This window comes from Gadus chalcogrammus, chromosome 23 (assembly GCF_026213295.1).
Source record: "Gadus chalcogrammus isolate NIFS_2021 chromosome 23, NIFS_Gcha_1.0, whole genome shotgun sequence".
Classification (NCBI taxonomy): Eukaryota; Metazoa; Chordata; class Actinopteri; order Gadiformes; family Gadidae; genus Gadus; species Gadus chalcogrammus.
In genome coordinates this window covers 15,074,656-15,087,155 of record NC_079434.1, presented here as the reverse complement: position 1 = coordinate 15,087,155, position 12,500 = coordinate 15,074,656, and the positions used below count along the sequence as shown (strand labels likewise).

The window sequence follows — 12,500 nt, the reverse complement described above, 5'->3', positions numbered from 1 at the left end:
GATAGATACGCTCATTAGGGATTCACATCCGTTTAGGGGGTGTTAAATTGGCAGCTACCAAGGCTAATGCTTCGATGGCAGGGCCAGCTAATCTTTTCTTGTTTTCCGGTGTTATTGAACTTAAGGTTTGAAAACTCTGTCAAATTGGAGATTTTATGCTATTTTCAACGCAAATGAGTCAACCCAGACAGAGCCGAGAGGCGGACTTAGCGCCATGGTAACCAGCTTCATTAAATCTGATTCTGTCCCATTATATGATTTCCCTAACTGGATTCAATCGACTTCCAGTTTGTCATTCCACGTCTTGATATTGAGGGGAGATGAGGTCTGGCGGGAAATATTGCGGGATTCATTAGATAATCCTGACATCGTTTACTAATGCAATTGGTACTATTCATGATTTGCTTTATAATTGATGAATTGTTCCACATAATGCAGGCCCAGGTGGTGTGTGTGTGTGTGTGTGTGTGTGTGTGTGTGTGTCTGCGTGCACGTGTCAGCGTGTACACTATGATGTGTGTGTGTGTGTGTGTGCATGTGTCAGTGTGCACACTGTGTTGTTTGTGTGTGCTTCTGTCAGCATGTACACTGTGTTGTGTGTGTATGTGTTTGTTTGTGTGTGCATGTGTCAGTGTGTACATTGTGTTGTTTGGGTGTGCTTCTGTCAGCGTGTGCACTGTGTTGTGTGTGTGTGTGTGTGTTCGTTTGTGTGCGCGTGCATATGTCAGTGTGTACATTGTGTTGTTTGTGTGTGTTTCTGTCAGTGTGTGCACTGTGTTGTGTGTGTCTGTTTGTGTGTTTGTTTGTGTGTGCGTGCAGATGTCAGTGTGTACACTGTGTGGTTTGTGTGTGTTTCTGTCAGTGTGTACACTGTGTTCTTCCTGTGACCCCTGAGGGCAGAATAGCAAAAGAATGAGAGACTATAATAACAATACAGTCAGGTCCTCGGGGCAGTCTGTAAATATGGATAGCATGGAAATGCATCACGCAATTATGGTTCACTGCACACGTTCTTCAGTCGCAGCGCCATGTGGGAGAGAAGAGGGGATGGATTAACGACAGGGAGGAGAAGGTCGATGACGCCAACAATGGAAGATATGAAACCACGAAGGGATTCTACAAGATCTTCAGAATCTTCAAAGCTTGGGTTCTGATTTCGAAAGCTACTACTGCTCTGTAGAGTCGTTTGTCGTTTGTTTTTTGCCCATAAAGCACTTTGAATTAGATGTATGGACTCCAATATGGGTAACACGCTCTGATCATTTTCAGCATGACTTTTAAGATCCTCCTCTACGACCGGCCACCGCTGTAACTGCCATTAGGGCCGAGGGACTCGGTACGGTATACCCAGACTATATACTGTCGGGGTAATTTTGTTCCGCTTTGACAGGGGTCCCTTTGTTGCTCTGTCTTTGTTTGGGAAATGAATAGGCAGCAAGCTATTGCATGGCTGCCAGGATGCTTACAGGTGACCGACACCCCATTGATAAGGCACCTGAAGCCGGCTGGATGAACTGTTAGCGAGGCAACAAAGGAGACCGTGGAGGAGGAGGAGGATGGAGGATGGCTGAGCACAGGGGGAAGAAGAAACAAAAAGGAAGAGGAAGGAGGAGGAGAACAGGAAGAAGGCAAAAGAGGAGGGAAGAATGAGAAAGAGGAAAGAGCAGGCAGTGTTCGCCTCCGGGACATAATTGAGGTCGAGCTTCATTCACAAGACAAGGCTGTGCTAGTATCCTTTCTATTGCTGCTGTATACATAACAGGCTGACACACACACACACGCGCACACACACACACACACACACACACGCACGCACGCACGCACGCACACACACACACACACACACACACACACACACACACACACACACACACACACACACACACACACACACACACACACACACACACACACACACACACACACACACACACACTTCATGAAATTAGTTCTTGAGGTCTTGAAGTTTGATTGAGTGTGGCAGAATTCAGCGGAGGTCCTTTCATGTCTCACAAAAAGATTTTCCCCCCATATCACCCTTTCGGGCTTGATGCGCGCGCACACACACACACACACACACACACACACACACACACACACACACACACACACACACACACACACACACACACACACACACACACACACACACACACACACACACACTCTAATACTGCACAAGCTCAGCATTTCTTCTGTCAACTTGTCTCCCCCCTGCAAGATATGCAGTGGGTGGGGGATTGACGGAGCAGGAAATGGGTGGGGTGGTGGGGGGTTATTGATGTGTGGGTGTGGTGACTCACACACCCATCCGGCTTTAAGAAACTAATTAATTCACGTGTTTGGGATCAGCTCTGTGACTAGTAGCTGAGAGAGAGAGAGAGAGAGAGAGAGAGAGAGAGAGAGAGAGAGAGAGAGAGAGAGAGAGAGAGAGAGAGAGAGAGAGAGAGAGAGAGAGAGAGAGAGAGAGGTACAGTCAGAGATGGAATGAGAGAGTAGGAGGGAGCCCCATACGGAGACTGAGGCGTGCCCATATTTGGGAACGCGCTGAAAGCAATTTGCGAGCGAGAGGGAGGGAGAGAATCTGACAACATGGCCTCTGCTGCTTCCCACCCCGAGCATTTCATATGAGAACCTGTTCAAGAGCAGGTGGAGGAGGAGGAGGAGGAGGTGGAGGAGGAGGAGGAGGTGGAGGGACTGGAGAATGAGGGGTAGTAGGAAGAGGAGATATAGGGGCTTGAGGCAGAGGAGGAGGAGCAGACAGAGGAGGTGGGGAGGAGGAGAAGAAGGAGGATGATATCGAGGAGGAGGGGGGGGGGAGAACGGGACTTTGCCAGTGCACTCTAACGACGCCCTATGAAACAAACATGAGCTGTTTGTCGCTCCCCGGGAGTTCACTGTATGACATCTCGTCGTCTCCCCCCCCCACCGGCAATTCTACCCCCCCGCCCCCCCCCCTCCACCCTCACCCCTGCCAGTCAAGCGACGGATCACACGCCGCGTCGCTCGAATCGCTGCAGATAAACGCTGTTGTGGTTTGAGCGGTTGTTTTGGGCTGGCTCTTTCTTTAGGATTATTTTCATCACAAACACGGTGATGAAACGATCGGGGGAAAACGCCTCCCGTCTTCAATCGATGCCTCCTCGATTGTGAGCGGCGCGGGGAATCTGGGACGCAGGGGGCGGTGGGGTGGGGGGGGGGGGCACGATTAAACACATCAAGCGCTGTTGTCGTACGACCAGCCAGGGGCAAGAAAAACACCCAGATCTTGTTGTTCAGGATGGTAAATCCCTCGGCTGTCGGGGGGCTCTGTGGAACAGGCCTGCTGATCTAAAGATAGGAGCCAAACAATGGAGGGGCCAGGACGCTGCCGCCGCCTTCTGACGGAAAAGCACCCCCCCCCCCCCAAAAAAAACACGGATGACAAGGGAACGTGTGAGCCCAGAGATTATGCCTTGTTTTGGCACAGACTGCAGTATGCTGTGCCGAAACACTGGCTTGGACAGGGAATGTGTGGCCGTGGGTGTCTGTGTGTGTGTGTGTGTGTGCGAGTGGGTGTGTGCGTGTGTGTGTAGGGGTGGGTGGGTGTGCGTTTGTGTGTGTGACCGTGGGTGTTTGTGTGTGTGTGTGTGTGTGTGTGTGTGTGTGTGTGTGTGTGTGTGTGTGTGTGTGTGTGTGTGTGTGTGTTGGTCGGTGTGCGTGTTTGTATGCATGTGTGACTGTGTGTGTATGAGTGTGTGTGCGTTTGCATGTGCGTGTGTGCATGTGTGTGCGGTCTCTTTGTGTACACATGGCCACAGAGGACTGCAATGGATCCTCAAAGCATGTATGAAATCCGAATGTTGATTTGATTCATGGCATTGGGTTTAACTGGTATTTGATTATATTTAGACTGATTTGGTGTCTATAACGCCGCTGGTGTCAACACATGGTCGAGAGGTTTGAAATAAAACTCTCCCATAACCTAACGCATGAATTATTACTACTTATAAAAAGTATGGCATAAGTGCGCCTGTGTTTAGTGCACTTTATCAGGCAACTGGCGGATTTATCCAAATGATACCAAGGCGAATACGAGTGGATACGCCTGCAAAGGATATTCAAGGGATCCCATCCAGATTCACAACTTTATTTAGCGTGTGTGAAAATAGCCGACAATTTGTGTGCGATGAATCAAGTACATCCAAGTCTCAACGGAGAGGAATAGAAATGCTTGGGTGAAGGCTGCGATGAATAAATAGACATTTGTGTATAAATATATTGTATATAAATGTGTAAGAACGCTTTGTGCAGCAAAGGAACTCACATCAACTGCATTGGACCTCTAAAAGTGACCTTCCAACCACACGTGCAGCCCCAGACCTTATACACCTTCTGACCCCCCCAGACAGACACACACACACACACACACACACACACACACACACACACACACACACACACACACACACACACACACACACACACACACACACACACACACACACACACACACACACCAACTCCCCCAGACACACACATACGTCACACACACACCCCAAACTCCCCCAGACACATACACACACACACATGCCAAACTCCCCCCCCCCAACCAACACATACGTACCACCCCCCCCACCCAGACGCACACACACACACCAAACTATCCCAGACACACGCACACCAAACTCCCCCCCCCCCCCCCCCCCCCCAACACACACATACACATGAACCCCCCCAGACACACATGCAGACCCCCCCCCCCCACCCCCCCCTCCAAATCACACACACACACACACACGCACACACACACACACTACAACCCCCGAGACCCCCACCTCTGGTGCAGAAGGGTCCGTCGTAGGCAGTGGCGGTGCAGTCGCAGGCGTAGCCGTTATAGCGCTCCACACACTGGCCCCCGTTGCGGCAGTAGACGCCGTAGCTGGTGCAGTGGCCCTGGCAGCCCGACTTCACCCCCGGGGTGACCTTGGCCCTCTCCTCCAGGTCAAGGGTCACGCCGTTCATCCGCAGCGCGCGGATGCAGCCCAGGAAGCCGCGCTGACCCCCGGCTGCACCTGTTGTTGAGGTCAGAGGTGAGGGGGGGGGGGGGGGTAATAATAATAATAATGGATTAATTAATTATTATCATGCGTTTTATTTTTATTTTCACAAGATAGAGGATACAACAACAAAAAACAACAGCAACAATAGTTAGGTTAGTTTCTTTCCTTCCATTCATAAGAATTTGTCTCTTCATTGATAAGCAATGAAGAGACACTTTAAACTTGGGAACAACTAGCTACCAGTAGTTTAAAATGTAGTTTAAAATGCATTTTAAACTAAGTAGTTGATCCTGCAATAGTCTCTGTGAGGAATAACGTTTGTCCGCCATGATGGCCAATTAGTTGTGAAAAAATACGATCCGTCTTTAATGTTCCTTTAAGAGGACCACCAGGCTGGTTACTGGGGGGGGGGGGGGGGGAGGGGCGGTGGGGAGGGGGAAGAAGAGGGAAGTTAGGAGATAAGGCAGAGGGGGTTTGAGGTAGAAAGGGAAGAAGGAAGGAGTCGATTGAGTGAAGGAATTAAAGGAATTCAATGCGGGGTTTGAGGATACCAAAGGGAAGGGATACAGGTTCAAGAAAGTCACAGCAGATGATACAGGAGCATGTGTGGAGAGGAGGGAAGGCTTGAGAGAGAGAGAGGTATTCGGACGGTGTTTTAATGAGCATGTGAAAATGAAGGTAAGGGGGAGAAAAAAATCATTAACAAAGTTAGGGTGGGAAGGACGAATGAAAGTCGAAGCATAAAGCAACACGATTTATATTACTCATATCGCTGCCTTGAGGAAGCCACTGATGTCATGTTTATCGTTTTAATTGTTACTTTGTTATTCAGACAACCTTCCACTGCTTTGATTCCTGGGCTTTTTAAAACCGTGTAATGATCGCCGTGTGATCGTTAGCAGTTTTGCATTAACGCGCGCACACACACACGCACACACACACACACACACACACACAGACACACACATGCTAAGTCGCAACCTTCCACCGTGCACACACACACACACACACACACACACACACACACACCCACACGTACATAAAGTATGCACACACACACACACACACACACCGGCAGACACATACCGTTGCTTACTCTCGGCAAGCAGCCATTTCTCCAAAGTGCCAACATTGTCATTCCGTCCCTCAAGCATTTCCCCCATCTACCTGCTCGTTAACGTGGACAGGGTTTGTACATAACATGAAAAAATTCCCACCGCAATGACAGGGTGAGGTAAACACAACCATAAACAAACACGTTTCCACATACAAGTCAACACACACTCTTTCGCTCTCTGCCTTTCACTCGTTCTCGTTAATGAGAACCTAAGGCCGTATCGATAAACAAGAAACTCAATTATATCCCACAGATCGTAGAAGGATATCTACCACGACTTGTTAAGAAAAGCTGAAATGGACTCACACACACACACACACACACACACACACACTACACCGCCCCACACAGATGCACACGCACACACACACTCCCTCACACATATACTCACACACACACACACACACACACACACACAAACGCATCTTTGTGAGCCAACTCATAAAAATACTTTATAGTTGTCCTGCACGGACGCCACGTCCCTCTGACTGGGAGCAGTCCTGCACGTCGCCTCCTAACTGATTTGTCTTCTCCCCGCCGCTTAATGAATCTGTTGTATCCTTGATTGGCTTGCACTCTCTGCCACCTGTTTACTTAGCTCTTAAATCAGCCGCTAATTGACTGGACAGCAGGCTGGGTTGGCTAGGGGGGTGGCTGCTTAGCGGGAACAGGAAGGTATACACCCTTCCTTCTAACACACACCCACACGCACAGATTAATGCACCGGCACTCATGCGTGAGTCATATGCATGAGACATATGCACACTTGTGCATATGTACTCATATTGTATACTGGCACATTCACACACACATATACACACACACACACACACATAAACTTATAGAAACACACTCATGTAAACACATACACACGCAAATACACGCACATGTAAACACACACACACACACACACACACACACACACACACACACACACACACACACACACACACACACACACACACACACACACACACACACACACACACACACACAGACACACACACACCTATTAACAGATGCATGCATGTAAACACATAAACCGAAAACCCGGTGAGTGTGTGTGTTGAAAGTGCAAGTGTCCTTTCTGTTTCCCCATGAGCAAGATAAACACATCGCTATACAACGGAATAACATTTCCGGAGCCCAACAACCTCTTAAAGTCACGAATGCAGGATCGACAGATTCTACAAAATAATCCCATGTATTAGTTTACAGACAAGCCACCTGCAAAAAGCAATGTGGCTGTCTGTTGGGTAGGGAGAGTGTGGGTGCATGTATATTTATACACAGTCGGGGAACCCGTTCTCCGGAGCCATTTCTGTCCCCGTTCGCATTGCATTCTAACTACTCTAGTGTGATGGCAGATCCCCCAGAAACAAAGCATCCTCTGCCAATGGCCAGACACACACAGGCTGGCACAGGTGTCTGCCGCGGCTGCCAGCGAATGCCACCGAATGCCACCCAACCCCATACAAACAACGTGACTAGCATTGGTTTGGACTGGATATCGTCTAGGGGTCACACACTCTGCACCGGACCAAAACACAGACCAAAGCCTGTCACTCTAACATCTCCCCTGGGGGGCAAGGGGACAGGAGACACAGAAGATAGAAAGTAATACGAGCTGCTTTGTATCTTTCGGGTTTTTTGCCGCGATCAGTGGCTTTTAAACGTCTTAAACCGGGGGCTTGTATATATATATACACGCGGGTAATGAGATGCCATGCCATGCATCCTCCCGGTGACAGGAGGGTTTATTTAAACAAGCTCTAACTAAAGCTTGGTGGGAGCGGAGGTTCCCCTGATGAGAGAGGCGTGCACGCCCTTAAGAGGATGGAGTGCACGTAACCTGCAAAGCCCTGTTTGTTCATTTGAACCTGAGAAAGACGAAAACCGGATTACACACCGTTTGTGTTTCATGTATATGGCTTCCTCTTTTCGTTTTTTCCATTTCTTTTAGACAATTATATGAGCGTTTTTTAGCACCGTCGACAATTCAGTCGTTTACCTAACCTTTTTATCCGAAGCGATTTATGGTGAATTTCCTTTTAAGATGGATCCAAAATTTGGCTCATTTGAGGCGCCTTGCTCGGGGCTGGCTACAGGCCGCTGGCTACAGGCCGCTGGCTACAGCCCGCCGGCTGTGGACGTTCTGGATCAAAAGGATTAAGGCTATCGGAGGAGGAAGAGGGGTCACATGACACATTTAAATGCTACCTACTGTCTTGGCAGGTTTGCGAGGCTGGTTTCCCTGGCGATGCCGCCACACACACACACACATGCAGAGGCGAAGCCAAGATGGCCGCCATGCCAGGGCGGGTGGAAGCGAGACAAGACGACAAAAACAAACACACAAAAAAAAGAGAAAAGGAAAAAACAAAACAAACACACAAAACAACAAGCCAAAACAAGGTGTGAATAACCCCAAATCATGCAACAAAGAAAAGAGGACAAAACAAACTGTGAAAAGCCTATTAAGTAAAAATCTGGCAACAACAACAATGTGATGGGTAGATCGCACGGCGGGGTGATTTATTGTCACATGTGTGCATGCCGTGAAACACTCGCAGCTAACTGAGTGCAGAGAATGACAGCGTGCAGATGGGCCAACATCTACTTCCACAGCCAATCAGAGCAAATGAGGCATTGTTTGGTGAACACTGAACCAGTCCAATGGTTAATGAGAAGCATATTGATCTGGTGGGGGGTAGAAAAAGAGAGAGAGAGAGAGAGAGAGAGAGAGAGAGAGAGAGAGAGAGAGAGAGCAAAGAGAGCAGAGAGATAGAGAGAGAGAGAGAGAGAGAGAGAGAGAGAGAGAGAGAGAGAGAGAGAGAGAGAGAGAGAGAGTGAGAGAGAGAGAGGGGGGAGGGGAGGAGAGAGAGAGAGAGAGTGCGAGAGAGAGTGTGAGAAAGGGAGAGATGACTAGAGAGAGATGGAGAGTGAATGCGAGATTGGGAGAGAGAGAAAAGGAAAGGAGGGGGAGAGATGGATAGAGAGAGACGGAGACACAAGGGAGGGAGCTACAAATCAAGGATGGGTGGCGCAGAGAGAATAAGATCAAATAATGCTAGACAAACAAAATAATGGGCCAAGACAGCAGCGGCTCCAATCATGCGTCCTACATCTTAAAACAACATTAATACCAGTCAAACACAATATGTGTGCAGCGGCAGCAGGTATTTACAGAGAATTAAAACGGGTGATTAATGAGCCAACGTGACGTCGGAGCCAGCCGTTTGCCGTCAGTCCTTCACCCCCCCCCATCCCCGGAGACAAAAACATGAGGAGATCTCTCGCTTCTCCTGAGGTAAACAGTCCATCTGTAAGCAACTTCCTCTCACTGCAGTTCTTGTCACTTCCTGTCGGCTTTCCTGTGTCACCCCCCCCCCCCCCCCCCCTCCCCCCAAAGCCAGGTGTGGGGGGGATTACCTGGGGGATTACAGATGACATACGAGAGCGTACGATGGCACGACATCTCCTCTTTTTGGAAACCGAGCCCCCATAAGATAACAATCTGCTCTTTGTCCCTCCTCTGTGTCTGTACGTAAAGTAGCACTCTGCGCCATCGACCCTGCCATCCACGCACACACTCTTTTTACGGCGTTCTCCAGGCTTCTGAATTGAGCCCGCGAGACCCCCCTCAGGTGACATCGGGGGCTCCGTTGGGCTCCCGCCACGTTGGCGGTTCTGCGGTTTCACTAGTGAGATGGTGGCTGTGAAGAGTATTCCCTTCGCAGCGTTCTCTGGTGTCGCATGGGTCACCTCTAACCGTACGATAGAGAGATACATGGAGGGCCGAATTGGGGGTTTGATAAAGACGGGAGAAGCCTGGTGGAAGTTAGGCCACGGGCTGAGGAGACCCTGAAGTGATAATGTTATATTCAGAACAGGGATCAGAGCGAAGGGTTTGGGGACACGGGGCTGTGGAGTCTGAACCGTCTTCCTCCAGGCGAGGCTTTTCGTAGCGAGAGTGATAAAAAAAAAAAAACAGGCCTATCTGCCTCAGCATTTCTTTGACTGCCCATCATCTCTCTCTCTCTCTCTCTCTCTCTCTCTCTCTCTCTCTCTCTCTCTCTCTCTCTCTCTCTCTCTCTCTCTCTCTCTCTCTCTCTCTCTCTCTCTCTCTCTCTCTCTCTCTCTCTCTCGCTCTCTCTCTCTCCCTCCAAAACTGCAGTTCTGGACTATTGACACCTCAGAAAAGGACTCAGAAACGAGACAGAGATGAAGAGAGGGGGGCCTGATAGTCAGCACACACACACACACACACACACACACACACACACACACACACACACACACACACACACACACACACACACACACACACACACACACACACACACACACACACACACACACACACACACACGGCTCTCTTCCACTCCATAGGAGCTCTACTCTAGCGTGGGGTGTATATATCGATGGAAGGGGACTGGGGACGGGGATAGAGGGGGGAGGTAATAAGACTTTGACAGGCCCAATGTTGTCCCAAATGAGCCGTTCACAGGGAGCTAACCGCTAGCAAGATCCATAGCCTGCACTTTCTATTTCTAACGGAAAATGGGCTTCGGTTGGGTGGGAGAACTACGAGGGGAACGAGAGTGAGAGAGATAGAAAAGTAAGAGGGAGAGAGGTTTTGTGTGTTTGTGTGTGTATGTGTTAGCAGAATAGCTAGTAAATCTAACATGAATAAACTTTGACCTTCCAGAGTGAAATAGATTGGTTGTAGGCGCGCGGCCAACCGCTAATCTCACGTCATTAACAGCAAAACTTTTTTGGGATGGTGCGATTTCGCCGTCATGTTTTGGAGGGTCGGACGTGCGTCTGCATGTAATGCAGGGCTGTGATTAAACTGGAAAGATGGTGGGCGTGTTTGCATGTGTGCGTGATTGTGTGCGTGTTTGTCATTATGTGTGTGTGTGTGTGGGTAATTCCAAGCTCGGTATGTGATTAACATTAACTTAATTAGCAGCGGTGGCTAATCTAGACGAAAGCCTCTCAGGAGACGACACACAGAAGAGCGTGTGTGCGCACAAAATCAATACACGCAACTTCAACTTTATAAAACCATCAGGCGTCTTGGCGGAGTTTAGGATGCCTGTATCTGAGGAGATGTTTTGGAAAATATGTTTTCATTTTAATTAGGAACTCCAGTGCAATTATAATTGCACTGATAATGTGTGAAGTGTGTTGGCTTTGCGCAAACACAATATAATTTCATTGTTGATTACAGATTACAGCGTGAATGGGACTGTCCTTAGACGGACTGTGTGGTTCATTGCGCAACCGTGTTTGTTGTCTTTCATCGGTCGTGGACGATTCGTTTCTATCATTCCTCCGCACTAATATCTGTGCTTAGATTAGTATGTTTCTATTTAAGTATGTGTGTGTGTATATTTCGTTGTATTTACTTTAACTTTCAATGCTTCAGTACATATACTATCAGAAAAATACTTTTGATACTTAAGTACGATTAATATCCGATACTTTTACTCAAGTAGTATTCCTGGGTGAATTTAACTTTTACCAGATTTTGTGGGACGATATCTGTACATTTACTCAAGTATGGCTATTTAATTTGTACTATTGTGTTGTACTACTACTAATGCATGCATTATTATAGTAATGATTCTGACTTCTTTCATCTCTTACCAACGTAGAGCTGACTGAACAGCTCCAGCCGGGTGTGGCCCTGGGGGGGAGCGGGCCGGGACGCCCGATAGGTCAGGTCCAGCTGGAGGACCGCCTCCTTCACGTTCCTCTCGGCCATCACGCGATGCCATTGGTCGTCGTTCAGGGGCGTGGCCGAATGCACCTGCAGCTCCACGGGTCCGTTGCCGACGTCGAAGGAGAAGGAGACGACCGTGGGGGCTGCCGAGGGAAAGGAGAACGAGAGAGAGAGAGAGAGAGAGAGAGAGAGAGAGAGAGAGAGAGAGAGAGGGGGGGAGAGAGAGAGAGAGAGAGAGAGAGAGAGAGAGAGAGAGAGAGGGAGAGAGAGAGAGGGGGGAGAGAGAGAGAGAGAGGGGGAGAGAGAGAGAGAGAGAGAGAGAGAGAGAGAGAGAGAGAGACAGACAACTTACTTTAGCAATGTTCCCACTGGCCATTGCTTTATTGGATTCGAATGACTAACACTACCAATACAACTTCACATAAACACACATTACAATTTTGACACACACACACAAACACTACCACGTACACACGTTTGAAGGAAGCGCACACTGGTTGTTATGACAACCTGAAACACCTTTCCCCAATAACTTTCCACAACAGCAACGTAACCTTTCCGTTGCCGCTCCGTGCATTGTTCAATTTATTAATCACATGCTTGATTTGCT

The 12,500-nt window shown here is 48.7% G+C and overlaps 1 protein-coding gene across 1 annotated transcript in view; it reads right to left on the bottom strand.

Moving 5' to 3' along the window:
• Positions 1-12,500, bottom strand: part of cntnap2a (contactin associated protein 2a) — a 139,764-nt gene that overhangs the window by 27,131 nt on the left and 100,133 nt on the right. Inside the window, exons 13-14 of the mRNA XM_056584298.1 lie at positions 11,815-12,033; positions 4,818-5,054 (exon numbers count right to left, since the gene is read on the bottom strand). Of these exons, the coding sequence (XP_056440273.1) occupies positions 4,818-5,054; positions 11,815-12,033 (456 nt within the window). The remainder of the gene's footprint in view (positions 1-4,817; positions 5,055-11,814; positions 12,034-12,500) is intronic.